We start from the raw sequence: 27,478 nt of genomic DNA, 5'->3' as shown, positions 1-27,478 counted from the left end.
AACGATTTTAATTTAGGGCCGGGTTTTTGTGAAAATTTGACGTTGACAGGAATATTGTGTTTACTGGCTAGTTTAGTCCAGACTTAAGACAGCTTTCAACTTAAAATATGGCATTAATAAATTTATCATCATGTCACTTAACCTATGTGGTGCACCTGCCACATTCAAGAGTCTAATGAAGTTTACATTAAAGGGAGAAGTGCCTGATTTATGTTGACTTATCTTGTTGTTTGGTTGCACATTAGAGCCTGTGGCTGAAAACCTGAAATTGGTGTTCCACTATAGAAAAGTGGCAGGTATAAGACTGAAACCAGAAAAATATGCATGTAATTGGAATTAATTTCTAAGTCATATTATGGGCAGAGCTGAAATCTCCATGGATACTGATAAAATAACAGTGGTGCAAGATTTATCCCAACCTGTGACCAAGTGAGAAGTCTGTAGTTTCTTTTATTTTGCATTGTACTATCAATGGTTTGTGGTTAACTTCACCAAGATTATCCACACCATTATTGGCTCAAGATATTTTAGACTTTGCATAACAAAGAAACTGAAGGTTCTTTTAGCTACATTTGAATTGACAGGTTCAACACTGGTGTCAACACTTTATGGTGTGTGCCATATAAAGAAATAATCTAATTCAACACGGTAAACACCAGTAGAAAATTGTTGGTTTTCCATATAGAGAATAGCCCTAGATATTATTGGTCCACTCTTGGAGATAGAAGGAAATTACTTGTACTCATGGCCATCAACTACTTCATAAAATGTGCCAAAGCTTATCCATTATTTAGTACATCTGTAGCTAATTCATTATTGGAGCACACACTGGATAGCACAGTTCAGAGCACCTGAAAGAATAAAATGTGTAATCAGCTGGATTCTGAGTGATCAGATGTTCATCTAAAAATCTAGGTTTTAAAGTTGTAATGGCCTGATTGTAACTACTATCTGTACTTAAAGCAAGTTTTAGATAAATAGTGTTAAAACCATTGCTCTGATCAAGTGCCATTTCTACAAGCATATGAATTGCCTGTTGTAAACGTATTCCTTGTACTGGTTCACACTGCAGTCCACCAGGCTTTGATAGGGTTCCTCACTTGACCAGTATATAGCTGTTACTTCCACTGTTATCATGACAACAACTAACACAGCTACCTGTCACATGCATAAAGCTCTTACTTATTGTCTGATTGTTACAATAACAAAGCCTGGGTATGGTGTAAAACTTTAAGTACAGGTTGGTTCACAAACAGCTAAAATAGGGTAGCCACTATACAAGGGCTATCTTTTTACTTCTGACCATGAGAAACAATTAGTACAGACATCTCTTTTCTTCAACACTTTTTCAGTTACAGCTTTAGTACAGGCCAGATCAACTGCAAATAAATGTTGCATTGATGTTACTTTCTTACTAGGTTGTAAACTCACAACATACCACCTTGCATTTTAACTGCAACATGTGCTGAAATAAATCGTAATAAATATTCAATAAACTTGCATGCTCATAGAATATTCAATCTGCATGATTGACAATATTTAATGATAACCAAATTAAACAGTTGGTACATCAAATTTATATTTGGTATGCCACATAACCTACTACTTGTGGATTTAAGTTTCTAAACATAATGTCACCTGCTCATGAATTCCTTGATTTGATCCAATGAAAAATACCCTTCACTACTATTACCCTAAATATTGTGTAAAACTGTTTCCCCAAGTGTTGTGTGATCTCACCCATAACTCTTATCTCTTGGATGAGAATTCATTACCTTCCAAATATTCTTTCAGCATATTTTTAAAGATCTTTAAATAACATTTCACAAGTCAGTAATTGTAGTTTATCTCATATCTAAATGTTTTAAAATTTGTTTCACATTTGTGTCATACAACATTCATGAACAACTCCATGTAAGTCCATAAATGTGTGCAACACAACACTACACTTAATACTTGTATGTATATTGCCACATACATACATTTCTTTGTCACATATCATATACAAAGGGTTGAGTATATTGTATTAAAATGATTTTGAATATGTAAATCAGCAAGTCATGCAACAGTCCTGATGAAACAATATGTATCAGAACTACATTTTGATATTGTTTGGCATTATACAGATAGTGTGATGCCACCAAAACCTGCTTTCATTTAGGAACAGTATGTAAAAGCCCTTTCCAGCACAATAATTCATACAGTGAAATCATAAAGATGTGTTCAGATTGGTGATTTCAAATTTCCAAGACAGGAATATCCCTTGTACGTAATGGCATTGGAAAACAAAGGAATATGGATGAACTTGGTGCAATGGGACCATCCATTCCAAAAAAGACAACAATTGTATTCCAGCTGTGGTAAGAAAACTGCAGTATCTTGTAACAGGTAAGAATCCATGAACACAAAGTCATCCATGTGCCTCAGGCAACAGTACACAACATTATCAAGGAAGGTCTCCATCTATAAACAAGGCTAATAGGGTATGGTTTCACAAAGATAATACTTCCAGTCATATCTCTAATTCAACCATTGCATACCTCAAGCAGATGGAGGATGAAATGGGTATTCATGCTATTCCATAAGAAGACATACTGGCTAAGTCACTGGATGTAGTGTCTATGGACTTCTTTACTATTAGACTGTTGAAATGGGTGTATGGAAACCATTATCCCTGTACTCTACAAGGATTATGGGAGGAGTGTTGCTCTTTTGACATGAAGCCTTATGACTGAGCTTTTTGAAATGGAAACTACAATGCAGGGCTATTGTCAAGATGCTTGGTTGTGAGATAGAGCATGAGTGGATGCAGCAACATGGAATGTAAAGATGTAGTAAGGTTCCATAATCATTTTATTTATAACATACTCCACCTCTGTTTACTATCAGCTTTATATAACTGTCTCTGGTCTGCTTGAACCATATTATATTAGTAACCAAAACAGAATACTTTTACTAACTATGACTCAATAACTGTGCTACCATGATGTACTGGCAGATATGAACCCACAAACTTCACTTGGTTCTGCGGCTTCATGAAATAAATAATATTCTGCCAAACTAAGACATCTCAGTAAGGATTAATATTCATGCTGTGAGCTAATACATAAACACACTTTCAGATCAACATAGGCTAAATAAAATATTTAACAGTAAAATACAGTTACAGTCCTAGACAGCCACAAACACCAGTAAGCTTAATACCATGATATTGCACCGAAACTCAAGAGTCAATTTACTCACTAAATTCAGCATCACAGAAAAATAAACACAGACAAAATCAAGTAAGGTAACAGGTTCATAGATTTATAGCAAGCTGATTTATATGTTGTGTTAACTAAGAACACAATATCCTTACTGTATGTGTGGAAATCATATATACTTATTGTACAGGCTTCATAAACTTCACACACAAACTCAGGCAGTTTTTGCTCATTCTGAAAATTATCACTGGGTGTTTTGAATGCATAACGTCCTTTCAGCCTTCAAATGTATTAGAAATCTCAAAAACCACTTAGTAGCGAGTATCCACAGGAATTCCACTACTAGTCAGCTAGATAGTGTCAATAATTCCTTCAAGATATCAGTTAAATATCTCACCACTGAAAAATGCTTGACATCTCAGAAAGTAAAGAAAAAATGCCTTTTCAACTTAATTTTTGAATTAATAGCAAATATCCTATTATATTTATTAACATCAGTTGTCTTAACTGTGTAATAACAAGAAGGCAAGCAATCAAAGTAGCATGAAACATTTTCTGGTTAAACTGATTTAGATAAAGAATATTAAATATGTTCACTTTGTAATGGGAACACTGGCAAGATATATTATAAAGTAATAGTGAATTTAATTAACTGACTGAGTTTTAGCAAAGAAATAAACAGATTAAACACAATATTTTATACAAAATGAAAACACTCTTTATTTAAATCAATGGGCAAATACAGTGTGCAATAATTACTTTCTGGACACCTTCTACTGGAATCAAGAATTGATTAAATGGCCTTTTTCCTCAAGATTTTGTCCAGTCAACCAACTCATTTGAGGTCTTATGTAGCTATATTTAAATCTAACATTTCTTAATTAATGGGAAACACTGGATATACTCAAAGTGACTGGTGTTTCACATGGCTGGTCATTCTCAATCAGTAGCAGAGGTCATACCCTCTAGATATCATCTGCCCTACCAGTTAAGGATTCTGCTGTCATATATGTTCTTGTACAATGTGCAGTATTACAATTGTAGCTCCTTCATGTGGGGCAGTTATTATCTATAGAAAACAACAAAGGCACATAGTTAGCTAGAACAAAATCAACTAAATGGTTTTCTGGATCTCTTATTATGCAAAACCTGCATAGACTCAGAATAAATGAAAAACTCTAAATTAAAATAAGAATGTAGAAAACACATCACGTTTGCATACCATGTCTTTCCCCCTTTCTTTCAAGTGTGTCCTTGAATCCAACAGTTTAGCTTTAAAACCAATTAACTATATACTTGCAACACTGTCAAGAAAGGCTCATACCTTTGAAATAAATGTTTTAGTTGTTCATATTCTTCCCTCCATGACTGGTACATCCAGTGGAAGCTTGTCTTCCAATAGGACTTATTGCTTCCAGTGGGGCTGATCCACTCTTGGAGACCTTAGGGATAACCCAATGAGGGATGAGTAAGCTTTCCCATGTCTAACGCAATAGCTGTAACACATCTTAATCTATGTTAAATGTCAGTTTGGCTCTTAGAGTCCAGGGTTTGGCATCATAGCCCACTCCTTTGCTGTGGAAAAAGTCCTGGGCACACTAGGCATCATCAAGTAGCCAATTCATCATGCAGTTCAAAGATAAGCATCAACATACTTTACTAATAAAGCAGGAGAGCTGACCATTAGCACTAGCTAGTTGAAGAACGATATAGCCAGAATGATAAAAAATTCGTTTTCAAATTGCAAAGTCTGGATTGAAAAAACATCAGTTGAATTTTAATTGGTCAAAATGTCAGTCAGGTATGCGAAGGTTGAAAATGGTCATAACTACTTGATTACTGTCATGACCTCCTATAAAATCTTTAGAGAGAGTCAAAACTTGGTGTCTTGTGCAAATTGGATTTCTAAAGGTTTTGCATGTACTCATGCTCTATAACACTGACCAAAACACATACCCAATGCCTGTTGAACTTCCCAATCCTCAGGCTTCATTGGGACTCCAATACCTTTAGTTGTGCTGCCCTCTGTTGTATCTGCTGGACAACAAACAACACAGCTTACCTCTCTAATCCAGCCTCATTCCTCCCCAAATATCTAGTTATCACCTGGATAGAACATGGTTCCAGCAAATAGAAATAGGGGTTGAGACTGCAAATGAGCTAACTTCATTAAGGTGATACCAATCGTTACTTTTGACTGTTAGAATTCACTAACATTTACTCGTCTCTCCTTAGGAACCTTCTCAAAGTTGCAAGTTTAGTACTATTTTTAGGTGCGAGTTAGAAAACTTTCACCATATGGTTGTCACTTTCCATGTCCTAGTACATTTACTGCCTGCATTTTCGTACATTATTACTGCACCTTGTTGCTTAAAAGAATGTCAAGAAAATATTCAGTAGAACTGTGCTTATTAAAAATATTTCAATGTGTGTGTGTTTAAAAACATTCCATCACAATCAAACAAAACACAGGCTACACAAACTCTGCATCTATTGTAATATCTAAGCTACTGTTCATGAATTTCATTTACTATTGATAATTTCACTTTCTCAAATATTTCCATTTGATTTAATCTAAATATCTTGCACTACTTTTACGAAAACACCAAGTAAAGCTGCATTTTCTCTCAGAAGCATGTTGCTTACTGTTGTGTTCTTTATGTAATTGATTAATTTTGTTATACAACACTCATGAATTATTTTGTGCAATGTTCATATATGTATACAAAACCACACACATATATTGCTATATGCTTATAACACAATTACATATTGTCACTTACTCTAGTAGCTTAAAACAGACTGTTTCCAACTCCCAAGTGGGTTGCTTTCCATAACTACATTTCAGTTGTAGTGGTCCCATATTGTGCTGCCATCTAAGAACCATCAAACACAACTTGTTTTTAACAAAACATTGGCTAAACTAAGTCTAATTAAGACTTTTTCATATAAAATTCTCATCAGCCAGGACTATTACTCATGCTGCTACTACTGTATGTCAACTTATACTCAAGAAAAGCACAATTCCTTCACAGCATGTAGAATTAGCATGCTTTCTAGGTATATAGGTGAGAATGTAGCAAGTACAAGGTGTTATGCTCTGTAGAGTTCTTGCTACTCAGTTATATGAATGGAGTGATTCTCTTGAAACATTGGACAATGTTTCACTTCAGAGTTCTAGGACAATAAATTGATAATAGGGTGCCCATCCCCAGTCTTCTTGGAGATATAGCATCCTTAAGATGCTGAAGATGTATGGGAGCAGAGGGAGGTTGAAAAATGACCAAACAAGAAGAAAGGAGAGGGGGATGTACAAAAACAAAGGGACAGACCATGAGAAAGCACCTGCATGAGCCCCAGATTATTAATAAAGGGAGTCCACAGGTTTGCAAATATGGAAAACCGAGTTCCTTCAGGACCCAAGCTGACAGGAGACACAGAAGTAATCTTAAAAGATGTTTTGTTCAATTTGGGGATGATGGTGGGTAAAATAAATACGTGGCCTAGCTAACTAATGAATGAATATTTGATGTAAAATTCCTATCAATACTATAAGTGTGGCTACCATTTTGATTTCATTTCTTTAAGTCACACACTCAATTCTTTTTTTTGGCCGCACCTATTTTCACACCAAAGGTGTTTTTGATTAGATATCATGACTTTTTGTCAATATACACCAAATGAGAAAGTGATACTCAATAGTAGCACACATCCACTGAAAGTATGTGATAGTTCAGATTACCACAGTCTGAGATAGAGAAGGTGGAAAATCACTAAACTATCACAGTGTCCTGCTGGTTGTTTTTTTTTGCCACAAGATACACTACCATGTCCCTTGATTGAGGCCAAGACCGCAAACAATGAGAATGAGTGTCTCCATCAAAATTATTGGGGTTGCAATGGAGAGCCTCTGAGAGAAAATGAGACATAGACAAACAGCAAAGGACCAGTGTAATGGTAAGATGAATGCAAGTAAATTGGAGATAAGTAAGAGATAAAGTAGGAAGAAAGGGGAGCACCCAAGTGAAAAGGAGAGATTCCAGAAACTGAAGGAACATGACCATGGTCTATAGAAAAAAGTCACAAAGGCAAGGAAGTCAAGGCTTACGTGGATCAACGTGCAGTTAGGACAGAAAATCATTAGCATAAGCACGAATGTCTGGGGTGGGGGGAGAAGAAAGCCAAAATATGAAGTCACATGAAGCAAAGCAACCGAGACTCAAATACTAAAGAAAGGATGTCACATACCTGAGTAATTACAGTTACAAAGGAAGAAGATGGATGTATCTGTTCCTCATCAAGAAGAGAAGAACTAGAAGTAAAAGCAGGCAGAGGGAAGAGTTAGTTGAAGTCATCACTAGTTAAGACAGACTCAGCAGAAGCAATAAACAGAAGGATAAGGGTCCTAGAGAAGAGAGGAATGAAGTAGAAGAATGACAACTATATGATGTGCAATGGTAGTTAAATCGTTGACAAAGTGTCTCCAGTCGTCACTGAATCAACAGAAGGAGAGCTTTAAAATGGAATTCTGAACTTCGGGATGTTGTAAAAACTTAAACTTAGGAATTCATGGTGAAAAAAGGACCCACAAATCAATAAACGTTGTCTTTTTTTGAAGTGATTAAAGAAGTACAAGAAAAACAAAACCACCTGAACACTAACAATGCAAAGGAAATAATAAACCTGTGTTCACATGCTAGTACTCTTGGGAATTACTGCACATAGAGGATGTGTTGCCCTCCTAATGGTGGAGGGCTGGTGATAATTACACCATAATATGGTGCAATAAACATCGAACATGTATGGGTGTGAACTTCCTTTGAGGCTTGTGGCATTTGCAAAGAATTACACAGCAGTGAGAGCAAGGTAACAGCTCTTTGTGGTGCAGAGAGGTAAGTAGCTTTTCTTAAATACCATTTCTCAAATATGTCATCAACAATTCTGTGCAAAGACTATCAAGCCCAATACTGTTGATCTTTCATACATTTTTACATTCATAAAACTGAAGAAATATGTAGCTTCCATTTGTAAAGCTCTACCATTTCAGGAAAAAATATTTACTTTACACTTACTGTTATTAACTTCATTAATTAACAGTGTAATAAATGAAATAAAATAATGTTAAATGTTCTTCACATCAAATGTTTTATTTAAAAATATCATTTTATTTCAGAATACATACAGATACAACAAACCTTAGCAATGTGAAAAACAACATAGTTTAACCAGTTTCTGTGAATAAATGTATCATCAATGTACATATCAGTTTTTTAAAATATTTTTTTGAAAACAGTTTTGGATGAAAAAAAAGAGGATGTCTTTTGCTCTCTTCATTATCACATGCACTAGAATACATACAAATTCAAAAAATCTTACTAATAGGAAACAAAACAAGAATTTAACAATTCCTTCAGATAAATGTAGTCAATTTATGTATAAATTATTATTGAAGTACTTTGTCATAAAAGTTTTGGATAAAGAAAGAGGATAAGCTATGATGACAGTTTTATAAGTATCATATTATACTCTGCTAAATTGTATTTAATTTTTTTTTCTAATTTTTTTTACACTACACATACCTGCAAATTGGGTAAGCTCATGTTGGTCAGAAAAAAATGACCCACTGCAGAAATAGCTTTTTTGGTTTCCTTTTTTAAGCAATGTCATTAGCCAAAAAGACAACAATTTAACCTACTTTTAGCTTCAGTGGACCACTGGCTGCTCCAAAACAAAGCAATAAAATTGCTGACGACTGTAAAAAAAATTGCAATTCTACTTCAAAATGGAACCTTTATCTGGCAAACGTAAACAGCTCGGACGTTCAAAATGCTTAGCATTCTCTCTGTGGTTGTGAATATGATAGACTATCAATTTCTGCTAAATTGAATCAGAGAAGGGGAAAGCAGACAAAAAGTGTATTGGCAAGTATTAATAATGCAAAAAAACTGTAGATGACCGCAGCCAAATTACCATGAGAATATTGTGAATATCAGTGATGAAGATGTAGAGGAAGAAAAATGATAATATGGATTTTATTGATAATGACTTTTTGGTCTTAACTGAAGATAGTGATGATGACAAAGTGAATTTGCCACAAAAGAATGCAGAAATGTATATGATATCAGAGATGTTTTTTGACAAGATATTTACTAAGTCAAAAATCATGTGAAAGTGAACCCTTTGACTACTGATAAAGCTAGTAGTATAATTACCTTCAGCATTTCAGTATTAAAGACAATATCTTCTGTTACCTTACCCAATAATGCAGATCAATTATTGATCAATATAGGAAAACAAATTATAAAATATAGCAGAGCAACCAAAACAATTATATCAAGTAACAAATTAAAGAAAAATATAACTGAAGTACAATCAATACTTCTGCTGCATTCTATCAGGTGAAGAGTGTCCTATTAGCTCCACTGTGTGCTTCACTATAAGATGAAGAAGTTTTCTGTTTGTGTAAAATCAATATCAAAACCCAACAGACTACCTGATGTTTTATCTTGTACACACATTCTGAATAAAGCTGTTTACAACTCAGTGCTACTTAGCTAACATTCCCAATACATAGCTAATGCTCGTTAATACACCAATCTTCATCTGTACTTAACATTTTGCTCTAAAAAAATCGTAAATTCTTATCATTAAACTTTTGTTTAGTATCATTTCTGCAATTGAATTTCAAGATCAATTTTTGGTGATCATACCCCTAGTACAAAATGTTATTCAATTTGCTCATATAATAGCCTATTAAATCCTTTAATTCACAGCTTTTGAACAAAAAAGCCACCAACTTAAACATAGAAACTATGATTGTTGAAATGTAAAAAAAACACAAATTGAAATTCTCAATGCTTTATAAAAAGTTATAATTTACATTTAATTATGTAAAAATCATGTACAATAATAACATAAAACATCAACTGCTTTTTGGTGAAGATCAGAAAATTTTAAATTTATTCTAAAAACATTTTTCAGTTTCCTACAATAGATTATATATAACCTCACTAGTTTACCATGTCATTGTTTTTGAATTACAAAATCTATATAACTGTTTAAAGCCCAATAGCTTATGTTTTTAATCAAATAATTATATATTTAAAAACCCCAATGACATTTATGCCTTTACAGAATTAAATGTTCTAGCTATTGAAATGCAGAAATATTTTCTTTATATCATGACTTCTACCAAATTTCTATTTAAAAATATCTTGTACCAATATCCTGTCATTGTTATAGTAAATAGTAGCATGTAAAAGATATGTACAATTGAAATTTCATTTTATGAAAATGAAAAATAGGTTTTTCATTCATAAACTAGATAAACAAAATGCTATCACCTATTACAATGGCTTTTATAATAACTTTTTAATGTTCCCTTGTTTTGAAGTTGTTGTTTCATGTGTGGAAAAGGTTGTGGATAAGGCAATGTCCATCTAAGTCCATAACAGCTACTTCTCTTAAATGGTCCAAGACCATGGTAAGATTTTGCTCCTCTGTAAAATCCTCTATTACAATTGAAAGATGACCTGAAGTTATGATGAAAGCTATCAAAATTAGTTCCAGTCATTGATGATGATAAATCTTCTGAAGATAATGATTTAGATGAAGTTGGGGCTGCTACCAATACACTTTTAAGCACACGTTTACCCGCAATTTCTTTTCTTAATTTTTCTCTCATTTCTTCTGTCTTTTTTTCTTCATGCTTTTTCAAATTTTTAATTAATTTGTTTCTCAGAAGATGTTCACGTTTCTTAAGACGTTCCTGCTGCTGCTTTTCCTCTTCCAACCGATGTTTTACCTCTTCTAGTCGTCTCCTATTTTCTAATTCAAGTTGACAAATTCTTTCTCTTTCAATCTCTTCCATTTTTCTTTTGACTTCTTCTCTTTGCTTAAGGAGCTAGAATAAATAAATATTGAATCATAATTGAATCAGTTAAGAATCATAATTTATGAATATTATTAACATGTATGATTGATACAGAAGTTTTTAAATAGGAGTTATAACTTAGAATATGTTGCAGGATTAAACATAAGAAAAATGTAAAAGTAGATAAATATTTCAATGTAGAAAAACATTAGAAACAATATTATGCACTTAGTAGGAAATGTGGAACAACTGACTGGTTTATGGGGGAAAAATCATAACACCTGTCAATATCCTAGCATGTACAGTTTTTTGTTTTACAATTTTTTTTATATATTTAAATTAAAACCCTTTGAGTCACAGCTCTTGAACAAAAAAAGCCACCAACTTAAAGATGGAAGATATGGTTGGCTCACGCAAAATCAATACATATAAACATTTGTCAAAAAAATAAAATATTCACTACACATAAACTTCTTTGTTTAGCAGGCTCTATCCCTCAATTCATTGTAGACAAAAAACCTTTACTATCAGCTTCAGTCACAAAATCAGGTTCAGCTGAAGATGTATCCAAGTGCCTCTATGTACAATCAGATTATACAAACCAATTTGTAGTCATGTGGGAACTTGTGGTTGGATCAGGTGCATTTTTACATTACTACTAGTGAGCACTGACATTAATGTAATTTTTCATAAAGTTGAAGATTAAATAAACTATAATTTGTTGTGAATATTCTATTAGTAAAGAGTTGTTTACTCATGTTAAATTGTAAACTTCAAAATAAAAACATTATAAGCAGTATACTTTGAAAGGACTTATGTTCATTGCGAGGACTGTGCTATGTCAACTAGAGCTTTTGTCTTCAGGCACTTCTAGAAGCTAGTTTGTACACAAATGATTTAGATAATACAAAAACCTTAACATTTTTATTCTTACAATATTTAGAAACTCATGAATTAGAAACAACTTTAAAGAAACATATTAAAAGAACTCGTATTAACCTACAAAAGCATAAGAATATATTTGCTCAGGAGCAACTTGGTCAGTTTAATTATGAATGCGATCTCAGTTTTAAAAATTTTGTATATTACGTTTTCTTGAGTTTTTAAAGCAGGTATATCTATCATTATATTTTAATTCATTCTGTAGAAAATTTTCTCCTTGTTAGTTGCAACTCATGTCTGCACTTTCAGATGCTAACTAACTTAACCTAAAGTAACACACATCTATGACACTAGCAATGAGTAATTCAATAATTGATTCAAATCTCAGTGTAAACTCTGAGTGAAATTTTGATTTTCTAACAAAACATTAATACGGTGAAATAAATTATCAATTTTTGTTGCGCACTTGTGAGGTTTAAAATAAACTGGGTAATATTAACATCCATCCAGTAAACATTTTTAGATGTCATTATGTAATATTATTCCAACTTACTTCATAATTTTTTTCACAAACTAGATTTATTAAACAGAAAGGAAAAGTTAATTTTTTAAAATACTAAAGTTTAAAAACTGAAATTTTTTTTGTTTGTTGATAAACTCAAAGCTACATAATTAGCTATCTATGATGTGTCCATTTGCAGTACTGAAACCCAATTTTTAATGCTATAAGCCCTCAAACTTACCACTGAGCCACCGAAAGTAACTGTGCATTTATTTTACAATTCTAATCTAATAAATTTTATTTACAAATTATAAATATGAGGTTGTTCAACCAATATATCACCACTGAAGCATCAGAAAAAAAATCATCGGATTAAACAATTCTTGTATAAAATTGATAAAGAAAAAAGAAAGACAACTTTTCTTAGATATAATGTTATCTTTACCAACACAAAAAATATAATTATTTCTAATAGACTAATATATCAAGAAGAGAAAAAAATATGAAATTAATAACTATATAATTTTATATCCTTTCTTAATCACAAAATAATTCCATAATATATATATACCATAAATCTAAATTACTCAGCACATCAGACACAGAATCATTAATATGCAACTACTTATATTATTTTATTGTATATTTTATGATAATTTAATCTGTGATAATGGACAATTTTGTGCTCATGGCACAAAGTATAGTAAGGCATTGATTAATCTACAATATGTTTTTTGGCTCCATTCCCCAAATCTGGGGCCATTCTTTCACCCTAAATCAAAAGTATAAATTCTCCTAAGGTGTAAATCTCTTTCCCATACAAGAAATGAACCCCAGTGACCATAAATAAATTATATTAATCATATCCATCAGCTATCATATGTACTCTTTCAAACTTTTCCATAATTGTTTTCGTTAATGAAAATATCAGTCTTAAGTTCAAAAGCCTGAACTTAAACCAAAAAATAGGTAGAAAATTTTTCTCAATAGTGTGAATATATTAAAACAGGAAAAAGTCAAAATCTTTTTGGTATATGCTGGTAAGCATTAAATATCTGGAATCAATTGTAAATCTATTTTACAGTTAAAAAAAGCTTTTTTTTTACTATATTTCTATAGTATATATGAGTATACAGATTACATATTTTCCTCGGTTTTCAAACTTCATGCATTAAATCTTCCTCATTTTGAAGGAACTTGTTTGAGTTCCTAATTAATATGAAACTATAGACTTTGTATTTTGACACTACAAACATCTAATTTTAACCAGTGCTGCATTCAACATACCATGTGACACACAAAAATCTATGTTTAAATGTGTTTTTTAATATTTACTTTTAAATTAAGAAATTAACTAATGTATAATACTAAAATTTGAATTATCTACAATTTGATACCAAACATATTGACATAAATTCAAAAATACTACTTCAATAAAATTTTGAATGCAAGTCAACAAACACGATGACATGATCTTTAATACATGACCCATTGTGATAGGGTTAAAATAGCAAACTTGTAGGATATTTTTAGTTTAATACAGGACTTTTTTATTCCATTAAAAGATCTAAGAGTCTGAGATAAAAATCATACAATTTTTTCCCTAAAACTAAAGTTTACCTTTTATGAAGTTACATTTCATCAATGAGTAAAATTATAAACTAATCTTTCAAATACCTTTATTCTTTCAAAGAGATTTTTAAGAAGATGGACAGCTTGTTCCTTTCTTTGCAGTACAAGTTCCCTTCTCTGTTGAAGAGCATATTCTTTGGCTTTTTCTTTCTCCTTCTTTTCAAGAAGTTTTTCTTTTCTTTTCTGCTCTTTCAACAATCTCCGTTCCTTCTTTTTCAATAGCTTCTCTTTCAGTTTATGATCTTTAATTTCTTCTTCTTTTTTCAGTTTCTGTCTATAAAGCACACAAATTATAAACATATATAGAAGCTGGACAAAAATGCCTGATTAAAGATGTGACCATTATTCTACACATTAAGTGGACTAAACCTCAGCAGACTGATTAATTTGTTATTCCAATGACTTCTTAGACTGGTTATCTGTATCATCTAAACATATGTAAGCTCTATTTGACATTAGTTGTCAACCAACACTCTAGGAAATGACTTTCAAAGACGACAGATTGTAGGAGCCAGATTAACAGGTCCTTTAATGAACTCAAAGAACACAACATATTTTTTTTTACAAAAGAAACAATATAAGAGGTTATCACAACATAGTGATTATCCCATAAGTCTTATCAGGCAACACAACAGTGGTTAGAAGATCATCAACAGTGAAAAGAGTCCACTCTGCTTTATGTAAAATTGTGCCTTTGAAAAATGAAACCTAATTCCTCAGCATATCTCCCAGGAACTTGCAGATATCTTACTATAAATTTTGGGGAACTAAATATTTACATTCTTCATTGCAAGGATGATCAGTAAACACTAGACTTTTGACATTTTAACTCATGTTCAAATGATCAAAATATCAAACCAGTTAATATATAAAACAATGATTTCATGAAATATATTTAACAGAATATTACATGCAAGTATTATAATTATAATGATTAGCCCAGTTAAGTACAAACTGGTAAAATCATAAAGTACCAAGACCTGTACAAATAAATTTCCAATGGCAAATTACTGATCAATCCTTTACAAACTGAGATTCTAAAGGCAGATATGGAATATCTCACACATTCACACATGAATTTCTGCCTATCCTACTAAGCCTTTTTTGTGTGCTAATTTTAAAGCAATTTGATACATGCTAGTTATAATTTTCCTATACTGAAAATGTATTTCCAATAGGTATTTACCTCCTCTCATATAAATAGCTACTCATGTTTTTGTACATAGAGGGCAGCACTGAATGAGAATAGCTATTTATGTGAGAGGAGGTAATGTACCATATTGTTATTTCTGTACATTGTGACAACTATTTTTTTTCAATATATTTTGACTAATAAAAATGAAATAAAGGGACATGATAATAGATTACATCAGCAAGACACAAATGCTGATGTAATTCATTTTTATTTTATGAAATTTGTTCAACAGAACCCCTGACTTGCACTTAAGTACAAAGATGCCTTAATATATCAAAATTTAACACATAAAAAATTATTTTCAGGTTTTATAATAGTTTAGACTTAATAACATATGGTAAGCATGAATATCAAAAAAATGAATGTAATATTTTATGAGATCTAAACAAGTACTGTAATGTATGGTCATATTCTTTGGATCAATGAAAAATTACAACTTCCACCAAACTTTAGTCCTATTACTTCTATATCTGTCCAACTTAAATCCCTTCTAACTGATTTCACCTATAAAAATAACCTTTGATAAAAGAAAAATGTTGGTAATTCTGAACATCTGGGCAAAAAGTAAACACCAAAAATAAAGATGGTGAAAGATTTAAAGTCATATGAAATATGTGACAATACAGTTGTGTTAACTTCAGATGTTTTTGCTGAAGCTTTACACAGCTATGAAATAAAACCATTGAAATCTGCAAAAAATGGGTCTTGAACCCCTTTAAAAATGGTGGAAGATTTAAAGCCAATCTTATCCTTTTCAATCATCTGTAATTGCACTTTAGAGGGTTTGTGCATTTATGAGGCAATCAGATACCCTCGGTTTCAAAAGATGTCTGGTTGGCTGTCCAGCAATCAGTCAGTCAAAAGGAGCATCACATATCTATTTCACTTTATTGTTAATATCAAAGCAGATAAAGCAATGTTGGATCAAGACAATAAGTACACATATTTTGTCTCCAGCCCCAGTACCTCAACCCATCACTACATTTTTCTCATTGAATTTGAAAGAATTGCATGGATGGCCAATTCTCATCCCTGTATTAAGCTGCTGCTTCCACCTAGTTTATTCTTTACCTTATATGTATACATTTGTAAAACAGTAACAAATACAAAAATTGGATAAACAGAGTAAAATTTAATGAAAGTACATTATCCGATTTATAAAGTTTACTTTTAATTACGATAGAGTACTTCCTTTCATCGTAGTAACAAATAGAATCTACCAGTAATGTACCAACTCACAGATAAGCTAGCAGACATGTCAACTAGATGATTACACAGTTGTTTTAACATTAACATTATTTTCTTATGTCTTATATCCATTTTTAAACATTTTGTTTGTTAATTCTCTGAATTTTTAATTTAATGAATAATTTCCTTTTTTTTTCATAAATGTGGACAGCCAGACATTAACAACCTTTATACCACTTGCAATGAATTTGACATACAGTATTTAAATGTATAAAAATATTAATCCCATACAAACATTAAATTTTATACAATACATATATATATATATATATAAGCAATGTCAAAATCAAGTTCCATGGAGAAGTTAGCTACCCCATAGACAAGATTTAACAAATTCAAGACTTTTTCATGTAATGCAGGACCTGTCATAAAAACCAAGCAACCACTGACTTCTATTTTGTTTCATTTTATTATATACAAAATTACGTTGTGTGAGTAGTTGATTATTTATAAATAATAATATATTACAAATAGGCTCAGTTACAGGTGTATGTGATTTTCATTAAAATTTTCATTTTAATAAAAAAGATACAAGTAAAGAAAAAACTTTTCAAAAAAAGGTAGTAAAAAAAGGCTGGTTATTATTGTTTCACCCTGTACTTAAGCTTTTTAAAGGAACAGCAAAATAATGTAAAAAGGCTAACTTCAAGGGGAAATGATAACATCATTTACACTAGAATTATGATTTTTTAAAATTACTACTAGTTAATAATACTTATAAAAGCAGATACTTCGTTTGAAACTATGTCACCTCAGTGAATTTGATTGACACCATTGTTTTAGTTTTTGAGCTATAATGTAATAAAAAAGAACAAGAAATTCAAACTTTTTGCTGTAATATATACAGACATTCCCAGAACTTGCAACTCAGTCATTACATAGATATTGTTATAAAAGAAAACACTGTATAGTACTGTAAATTTCTGATGGCCTATTGGGGAGATATTTTAAATACAATTTTGATGAACAATTGGAGCCATCACTACATAGGCAGTGCTACCACCTGCCTGATACCCAGAAATTATACTTTTTACATACCCTCAGTCAAAGATTCTAAAATTCTTCTCTAATTCCTCACCATGTCTGACTGGTTGACAAAAGCATTATGCTGTTGTAGTTCCTTTTTTTTTCTTCTCCTATTCCTTCCTAATTTTTTTTGCCCTTTTCCCTTTTACTGCATTTCTATGACCTATTATTCTTCCCAAGTTCTCTAAACCCTATAATTATTTCCACACTTTTTGGACATTTATTCAGCAGAATATTTACCCCTACTGAAAAACCACCGCAATAACATCTTTCAGTCAAACAGACACTGGTACATTTCTACTATTTGTGCAAATTTTAAAACATTATTGTTAATATGGTGAGTGTTACAAGGAAATTTTGCAAGGGGGAGGGGTCATTTCTGAAGTCAATCAGACATGTAGGCCTAATAATCCATGAGCCAGTAGCAGTCCAAATACATGGTCCATAACAAGGTTTCGGTTAAATTGAAGAAACATATAAACAAACATGAGAGGTTATAAATATAAAATTACAGTGCCATGATCAGAAATGTTTTGCAGCACTAGCTCTAACTTTCCATGACCATCAAAATGCAGTTGAGGTTCAAAAGGACCATTCACACCCAACAACCCACCCACCTGGCAATGCACGTGAATATGTAAGTTCTGTCAACAGAACACAATAAACAAACACATGTAAAACAGTAAGTAAATACAATTCAAATACAGTGATATTCTAAATCTTTATAATGCATAAACAATCACAAAAATGTAACTAAACATTTGTATTTAACTTCCCCACATGCAAGTTTGGTCAAAAGAAATGAAAAAGCAGTAATAACCTACTGTGACAAGACCTATAACTGTTAAACACCTTTCAAAAGTTGTCATTGTTTCTCTGATCATTTTATATGTAGAAACTGGTGAATCAAGCTTATTGCTGAGCCACTGGGAAAATTAAAGAAATGCTGAAAACTTGAACAAAAATAACAAATATTTTCCAACTTCTAAAAACTTCCTTGAAATGATTTTTAATTAAAATTCCAAACTTCATGATTAATTTGAGATTCCATGTACATGTACAGATACTTAAGCTAAGAAAAACTAGAGAAATTGCAGAATAATTAAAAACTTTTATCCGTATGATCACTTATAAGAACATTTTGTTGATCAATGTAGTAAATCACCTCATTGTTAAGTTACCAGTTTTTTTACATTAGAAAATGCAAAATTTGTACACACTGACAACAGAGTATTTTAGCATATGGATTTTGAGATTGATTAGGTAACTTATGAACTATTTTTCTGTGAGTAAAGATAAGGTTTGTTAATAACCATCATTACTTTAATTCATCATATAACAGTATAAATATTATTTTTGAAATATTTCTAATATTCACCATAACATTCAGTTATAAATATATTTTGTAGTTTGATAAAGTAATTTTGTTTCGAGTTAAGTATATAAAAAAGCATGGTGACAGAAGGTCACTTAGTTCATTAAGATCACTCCTAATCCAAGAATACTTAAATACTTATAACAAATTCTAAGAATTTGTTTTAAAAAATTTGAATTGGACAAATTATCAGGCAACCCATTTCACAAGTTCATAACTCTTAAAAATATGTATCACCCTATTTTTTAAAAACATGTTTTAGACCAATACCACTTAAATAACACACAATACAGAATGCATGTTTACCTTTCATGCTCAATAAATATGATTTTTCTACAACTATGCAAGAAGGGGGAGTACAAATATACCTCATTCTGACTCACATTCAGTTTTAAGAATAAACCTATTTGAGAAGTAAATCAAAAATGTTGGAATCTGACAACCAAAATCACAAAACTTCTCTGATTTTCTAAAAATGTACATTTTTCAAGTATACCTTTCTTCTTCTTTTCTTTTTTCCTCCTCTTTACGCTCTTTTTGAACTCTTTCTTCTCGTTCTTTCTCCAAAGTGATAAGTTTTTCTCTTTCGAGCCTTCTCTTTCTTATTTGCCTGTCACTAAGATGTTTTGTTTTATCAAATTCCACCTAAAAGTAATAAATGTTGTCAAAAATAATTAGTTTAACCCTCAATTAGTCACGTGGGAAAATGGAATATATGTGGTCCCTTACAATATTAAAATGTATTGCTGTGGCAGTAAGTCCTTTTCTCAAACTGATTATGACCAATTAACTGTACTAATTTTGTATATTCAAATAATGAAAAAATTATTTTTAATACTCAGTTAATTGTATAATTGTTTGAGTTTTGTTTTTTATTTATGAACAGATGTGAATAACTAAACTTGACAGCAATGAATTTTGGTTTACATTTTTAATCATCTTGGAATGGGATGTAAAGTTTAACTGACAAGCTAAATAAAATCATTTTCTTAAAAGATGTTAATATATTAAAATGACAATGAGAAGAACAGGTTCATGTTTCACATAGCCACTAAACTGATCGCACAAAAAATAAAAATTCAACAACACAAAAGACAGTATGAAACAAAAGTGGTTAATTCCTCCACTGTGAATCCCACATCAATAACCTCTATCAGTAAAAGTCAAGATTTCATCCTCCACTTTATATTCCTATAATTTGACTCTAAGGAGTATTTATCCCCAGCCATGAAATTCTATTGTGAACCCTGCTACTCTGCTAAGCTCAAATCTTGTAAAACCATGTAAATGTATCATCCCAGTAGACAATCCATGTACAATATCCAACACATCAGTATCCCTCCAATATCGATGGATCAAAATTAAACAAAATATTCTAAAACAAGTCTCATCAGTTTCATAAAAGATACAATCATAAATATCCCTTATTCCCTTTAAAGCTTAATTCTCCATTTCAATTACATAGCAATGATCAATTTTGTTTTTTATAGTCCATTCTAAATATTAGTAGTCATCCTTAAACACTGCTTATATTTCACACACTATGACTACATTTTTAAATACTGAACTTTCAGTTGTAAACTTATTATTTTAACATCTACTAAATGCATAGGAAACTTTAAGATATGTGAAAAATATAATTTTTACACCATTTTCAAACAAAATCATTGTGATGAATTCAAATTCGATGACGAGGAACCCACTTTGAGACTAATAATGGCTGGAGACGGCTTGAATGGGTAATGAAGAAAAACTTTAATATAACAGCAAATGTACAACGTTTCGACAAGGTGATGATGACAAAACCTTGTCGAAATGTTGTACATTTCCTGTTATATTAAAGTTTTTCTTCATTACCCATTCAAGCCGTCTCCAGCATTTTTTAAAATCATTGTATCTACAGGAAATGCATTAAGGATGAGTAAAATGAGACTTTTTACACTTCTTACCTTAATAACTGCTGCATAGAATTTGTTTTCATTTGTAAACATAAGTTTCATTCCACGCAAAGCATCCATTGCTTTCACAAATCCCATATATTCCCTATATTGTACATATGCCTCAAAAGTAAGATCTTGTCCAAATGAGAAGGTGCTGATCTTCCCTACAGATTTATCTATGTCTTGACGATAAGGATCCAGCATTGGAATGTCAATACATCGAATTTCTCCAAATGCTTCAAACACCTGTCGAATTATTTTGTCGCTTGGTTTTCCACTGTCAGAATTATTTTCAGCAAACCATTTGCATGGTAAGCCTTGAAAGTGAATTGTATCTGGACGTTCTCCTGGCTTCATTTCGTTCATGTTCTTTGCATCTCGAAAAAACGAGTCCCAATCATGTCTTGCTGGAAAAGTCAACTTAGCTTCTGCAGCCCGCACTTTTAATACATCAGCAAAACCACTAAGTTTTATAGTGCTTCCATCTAGTCTTCCTAAAACAACCTTTAGAGTACTTTTATTTTCAACTTCACCTTCAAACCTGATAAACTCTAAAGTGGTTTTACTAACTTTTAGAACAATAAATTCTTCTGGTTTGACCATCTTCTTCAGTTTTTCCATAACCTCCCAATTAGATATTGACTTTCCAGGGGTTTTTAAAGATGGCAGCTGAACACATATATTTAATTTTGCTAGTGGCTTCAAGAAGAAACCCAATAATTCGTTTAGTTCAACAGCTTCAGCAGTATCTTTACAAGCTTGAATCGATGCCATTTTCTATCTAAAAACCTACAGATAATAATAAATTCACACCACTCTGACTCTTCAAATTAATTCACACACTTTAGTCTTACACAGTCACACTCAGGAATAATCACCTTCCTTCAGCATATTATCTGAGTACCAATACCAAAATCACAATAAATGCACACCATAATCTATGATACATAGAACTTATATGTATTACTATTATAATCTTTGCAACTTCACAATAATATACATCCACTTATGCAGTGATACCAATACAGAAACAATAGCTAATTAATTTATCATTATTAAAGTGTAAAGCTAACCCTTGCTTTTAAAATTGAAATTATTTATTGCGGCAATGTATAAAGTTAAACCTATTTATGTTAAAATGTTTTTTTTAGTTAGGAAAAGTAGTTATCTGAATAATTCATTTATATAAAAAATGACAATAAACGTTACGTTACAGTTGTTAAGCCAAATGTAAGATTAAGCAACACAATGTATACTATAGCGTGATTATAACTTTTACTTTTAAAACGTTTTATGAAGTAGAGTTACTAGACTAATACTAGTAGTAGTAACACTAACAAATTAACACTAGTTAGTACTAGTAGTTATTAAACATTCTTAAAATTTAATCATAAAACAGACATATGATTTAAAAACCGACATTTCTAAATCAAAAATGAATCTTATCCTTCTGAAATGTGCTGAAAAGAAACAATTTTTAACATAAATGAACACTTCTTGCATTCTGAACGCTTCACTTTCTTTACATAATTTCGTACACGCTAACATTACACCAATGTAACCAACCACTTATACTAGCGCCCTCTTGTGTATACATTTCAATTTGTATATGATATAAACAAAGAATAATAATACACGATTTAGAAAATAAGATCAAATATTTCTTATATTATTACGTTTTAATGTACATTTTGTGATTTAGGCAACATGCAGAAACTAAGAAATGTCCACACTGCACAGAAAGATATAAAATGAAGAATAATTGTTGAAGAGACACTGAGATGTAACCAAAAGATGTTTTTCCTGTAGGACTGTTCCTGCCTGCCTAAAACCAATATTTTCCGCACTTTTATTTTTACTACTGCTATGTGATAAATGAGTACAATAATTTATATGAACAGTATAGTATAAAACAAATATCTTAAAAATTTAAAGAGAAACAAGTAAAATTTAAACAAGCGCAATAATATTTCATTAATATGCTTATAAATTAATTTTGTCAATATACCCATTGCCTTTCAAAGCTTTGACATTATTTATTCCCAAAATCCAAAAATAATAAACAAATAGTTTGACATGTGATATACGGCTATATAAATTAATTTCTACCTTTTACAGTAATACAATTGTTAATTTTTTTCGGTTATTAGGTTCCGTACTTTTATGGCATCACATGGTCCATAGTTAAATTTATGATATTCCAGTCACTCTTCTATCTTTTTTACTCTAGTGGCTGATGTATCGTCTGCCAGATAGGATCCAGTTTTGAGGATTACCATTGTGATATCTGTTCACTGGCCCATAAAGATGTCACTAAAAGCCATAGCTGACCAATGTAGTGCAGCGATAAAGACCATGAGTTGACATTGTGCACTGGACAAAGAGAACGAGCTTATCTAGAAGATTGAGTGCATTATTTTTATTCTACCAGGCGATCGAAAGTAAAACGCCTGTGTTTTGAAAGACAACGGTTTGGTTTCTTTAGTAGTTGATCTTGTGGAAGAGAAAGCTAAGAGGCTAAAGACCACCATAGTAATAATAATGTCTTGTTGTGTGAGTGGGTATGCTCACTATGGTTTTTATTTGCCGTGATTAAAGAGTGTATTTTTTCTTGTAAATATTGTCCAGTCTTTTTATTATTCACACCTAAAGGAAATAAGTTTAGGTTATCAACTACAAAACACTCCCCCTATTTCATATATAAATCTGGTGTTCTTGCGAAACACAACTTGTCTTATACTTGTATTGAAACCTGTTTTGACCCAAACTACCACAAGTTGAAAGATAATAGAAATTTTGAAGCTGTGCCAGACAGGACTTATTGTGGAGTTTTTGTGAACGATGATGAATGTTTTAGCCCTCACTTAACCTCTTGAGTTTAGAAGTTTTAAGGAATACTTTTATAGAAGAAAATGGAATGTTCTAGACGCAGAAATGCCACTTGGAACCGAGAAGAAGAGTTCACGAGTGGATACAGATGGTCGCATGGGAGAGGCATTGCATCTAGCCTCAGTCTAGGAAAAGTCCTCTCCTGGATATAGAACTTTTACCAATGTTATCAAGGTTCATGATGTCATTTAACCAGCAGCCACTGACACAGGGAGCTTTGCTCACATGTGGAGCACCCAGGCCAATTGATCAGCCAGTGTCCCTAAGGATCGACATTGACGAGAAGGAAGAGCATACAACTAAGGTATGCCAGAATGGTTTGACACCCAGACAGTTCGAGATCATTTGAAGAATTCTATTTCGAGCTCCTAGGCCTTTGTCAGCAGTGCAGTCCCAACTTTGGTCAAGACAGAAGATGACCATGCCACTAGTGGACATTGTCCACCAGTTAGAGTTGCCTCATATGCAGGTGTGGCAATAGCAAAAACCTTGATCCACAGGGTGAGAGAGACCTAACGTCGACGACAGCTCGAGATACCTGGGGTAATATAAAAGTGTACAAAAAGCTCCTAAGAGTGGCAAATTGCCCTGTAGCCCTAGGCCAGGGACCAACCACCCCTTGGGGGGTTGATGTCTCTGTGAGTGGTTTCTATCCAGAACAAAGAGGGTTGGTGGAAAATACTCTCGGCCTTCGTTAGGAGTATGAAAGGTTTGGACCTGGCACCCAGAGCCTTTTGAGATAAGTCAGATAGATCCCACATCCAATGTCCAAGAGGATTGAATGAAAGAACCTAGACCAGTTCCCGAAGTGTTTCGAGCAGGTAACTGCTTGGAATAAATGAATTAAGGAGCAGGCAGTGCTATGCCTGATTCTGAATTTATACAGTCCAGCACACAACGCAATTGACCATTTGGATAAGGAAGAACAGGACGATTGAACAATCACCATCTACAAACTATACCACCGATTCGACCCTGTGGAGAATTGTGCGATATATTGAGTTGAGTTTAAGGCTAGGAAGATGATATACTGGTTGGCAATTTTGTTGAGGGTTTATCCAACAAACTTATGCAACGACACATGCGAATGAGAGCTATAGTGTGTCGAATATGTGTCGATAGCCACACACTATGAAGTAATTACTTCGAGTTCGCTTTCCTAAAAACAGAAGCCTGCAGTGGCTGCTATAATGGTAACTTTCCTGATAGAAGGCCCAAATCAGGTGCATCAACTGTGGACTAGACCAGCAAGGAAGGCTGCTCCCTTGCCCCTTCTACAGAATAGAAACGCTTGGCAATCACACTGGTTTCTGGTGAGTGGGCAGGATAGTTCAGTTTCTCCAATGTGGCATTCGCCACAGCATAAACCACAGATCTGAAACATAGCTACACTATGGTACATGCAATCAGAACAAGTTCTACCCATGAGCTACCTGCCACTACCATAATCAATGCATCCACTTGTATATCTAACAAGAGAGGAAGAAAAAATCATCTGCTTCACTTATGGACAAATTGGTCACAGGCGGTGACACTGCCCATGCTTTACAAACCAGCAAAGATGGAGGGGCTATCAGTTTCAATTGACAACTCAACAGATGCCTGTTAACCCACAATAGTATTGCTTTTATGAGATACAATGTAGGCAAGGTTGGCGATATCGGCTGTCAGATCAGAAGTATCAGCAAATGGTGGTAAATGTCATGACAAATGCTTCAGGAAACTAATCAAATTGGGCATGGCCATCGGCTTGGGGAATACAGCAGACAGAGTGCACTAAAGAGTTTAGTGGTCATCACAGCTCTGTTAGGGGTTTGTGGAGCTCAGTATGTGCCAATAAGAGTACAAGGACTAGAGACTGAATTCTTGGTAGACACGAGAGCAGTGAGAACCCTAGTGGATCTTACAATCTTTCAAGCCCTCCGAAATAGCCCACCACTCCAGCCAGTAAACATCATTTTTTCTGGCAAATGGCGATAGGTTAGACATTATACATGTAGGAGAGACAAATTTCAGGTTCAGTATAGGAGATGTTGCCCATAAAACAAAGGTAGTAATCTCGGACTTTGGATCTGGAATAGGCATATTCAGGATGGATGCATTGCAGATTTTATCCATCAGTTTGCCTTTGCAACAGGTGAACTGATGTTCCATGGGAGAGTCATCCAATGCCACCCAGATCAAACCCAGAATCAATAGACTACACGAGTGTGCGTGGCAGAGAGAATGGTAGTACCTCCAAGTATACAAATGATATTCTATGGTTTAATCCAGACATAGTCTAATGCATTGGTGCCATGTAATGGGTTTATAGAAGCCACCTCTGAGATAAACTGTTTCCTATCCTAAAAACAGGAAGCATGAGCTTGAGTAGTGATCCACCCAACAAGGAGTGATGTCCCAGTGTTGCTCTGTAATTGCAGACAATTGGCTATCCAGCTGGACATTGGAACAGACCTAGGCGTGATAAACAAGGTGAACATAACTGAGGTTAATGGTGATGCTAGGGATTTTTCTGTTGTACCATGAGTGAGAGCAAATACTAAGCTGCCGACACACACCTGAGAGTGGTGGTTGACGATTGTGCAGGCAATCTAGACCTCACACAGCGAAAGCAACTCAATGACCTGTTTGAGGGATTGCATGGCCGATTGAGACAAACAATGGTGACTCAGCACTCTATAGAACAGGTGATACATGTCTGTCAAAGCAACTGCTACACAGAGTTCCTTCGAGTACAAGAGAGGTTGCAAGCAGTGAGATACAGCAGATGTTGCAGAATTATGTTTGTTAGCCTTTAAAATGCTTGGGCATCCCCAGTAATCATTATCAAAAAGAAAGAGGAATGCTGGTTCCGTGTAGACTTCCAAAAGGTAAATAGAGTAACGCGAATTGACGCCTTCCCATTAGTATGAACAGATCAATACCTAGATGCATTAGAAGGCTTTTGTTGGTTTAACACATTGGATTTGGCTTTGAGATATTGGTAAGTCGAGCTTGACGACGAAAGAAGGGCTAAAATGGCTTTTAACACGAGAGATGGACTGTTCGAGTTCCAAGTCATACCATTCACTCAAGGGATTACAATGGGAGTTATGTCTGGTTTTTGTCAATAATGTTCTAGTGTTTGGCCATACGTTTGTTTTGGCATCTGAGAACCTAAAGATGGCATTCTAGTACATTCAAAAGGCAGGCTTGAAACTGAAGCTCAGAAAGTGTTTCCTTATGTCAACAGAAGTGGAGTTTCTTCGTAACACAGTAGGAAGAGATGGAATATCTACAGACCCAGCATTCCGAGATTGGCCTCCATCTGTAACGAAGCAGAAAGTCAACAGTTTTCTTACTTTTACGTTTTACTACCAAATATTTGTCGCCAAATTTTCGAAGATAGCAATATCATTGTCAGCTCTCACAAAAGTGGAAGCACATTTTGGATGAAGCAATGAGTGTGAGAAGACATTTCAAAACTTAAAGCTTGCTTTATTGGAGGCTCCATGTCAGGATTGCAAGTTTTTACTGAACACTGACATCAGTGATAATGGGGTCAAAACAGTGTTATCACAGTAGGAAAATAGAGATTTTTGGCGCAAAGCAACAGGGCTATCTGCGCAGCAGAATGGGTGGAACATGCAATTGCATAAGCTAGCCATACACTCATGGCTCCTGAATGTAGATACTGTATGGTGAAGAAAGAGCTGCTAGCTGAAGTTGTC

The 27,478-nt window shown here is 33.2% G+C and overlaps 1 protein-coding gene across 2 annotated transcripts; it reads right to left on the bottom strand.

Moving 5' to 3' along the window:
- Nucleotides 1-9,823: 9,823 nt before the first annotated feature.
- Nucleotides 9,824-22,431, bottom strand: LOC106465865 (A-kinase anchor protein 17A-like). 2 transcript variants are annotated; one of them, XM_022394278.1, is made up of 5 exons: nucleotides 22,297-22,431; nucleotides 20,886-21,665; nucleotides 19,433-19,581; nucleotides 14,138-14,366; nucleotides 9,824-11,106 (listed from the first exon to the last, which is right to left on the bottom strand). In XM_022394278.1, exons 2-5 carry the CDS (start codon nucleotides 21,648-21,650, stop codon nucleotides 10,543-10,545), a joined length of 1,707 nt encoding a protein of 568 aa, XP_022249986.1. In that variant the 5' UTR covers nucleotides 21,651-21,665; nucleotides 22,297-22,431; the 3' UTR covers nucleotides 9,824-10,542. The 2 variants fall into 2 exon arrangements, with proteins under 2 accessions (XP_022249986.1, XP_022249982.1); XM_022394274.1 differs by having other exon boundaries at nucleotides 20,886-22,431.
- Between the last annotated feature and the right edge of the window lie 5,047 nt (nucleotides 22,432-27,478).

This window comes from Limulus polyphemus, unplaced genomic scaffold (assembly GCF_000517525.1).
Source record: "Limulus polyphemus unplaced genomic scaffold, Limulus_polyphemus-2.1.2 Scaffold71, whole genome shotgun sequence".
NCBI lineage: Eukaryota > Metazoa > Arthropoda > Merostomata > Xiphosura > Limulidae > Limulus > Limulus polyphemus.
The sequence above is the reverse complement of the archived record's forward strand: the minus strand, read 5'-3'. Positions and strand labels throughout refer to the sequence as shown.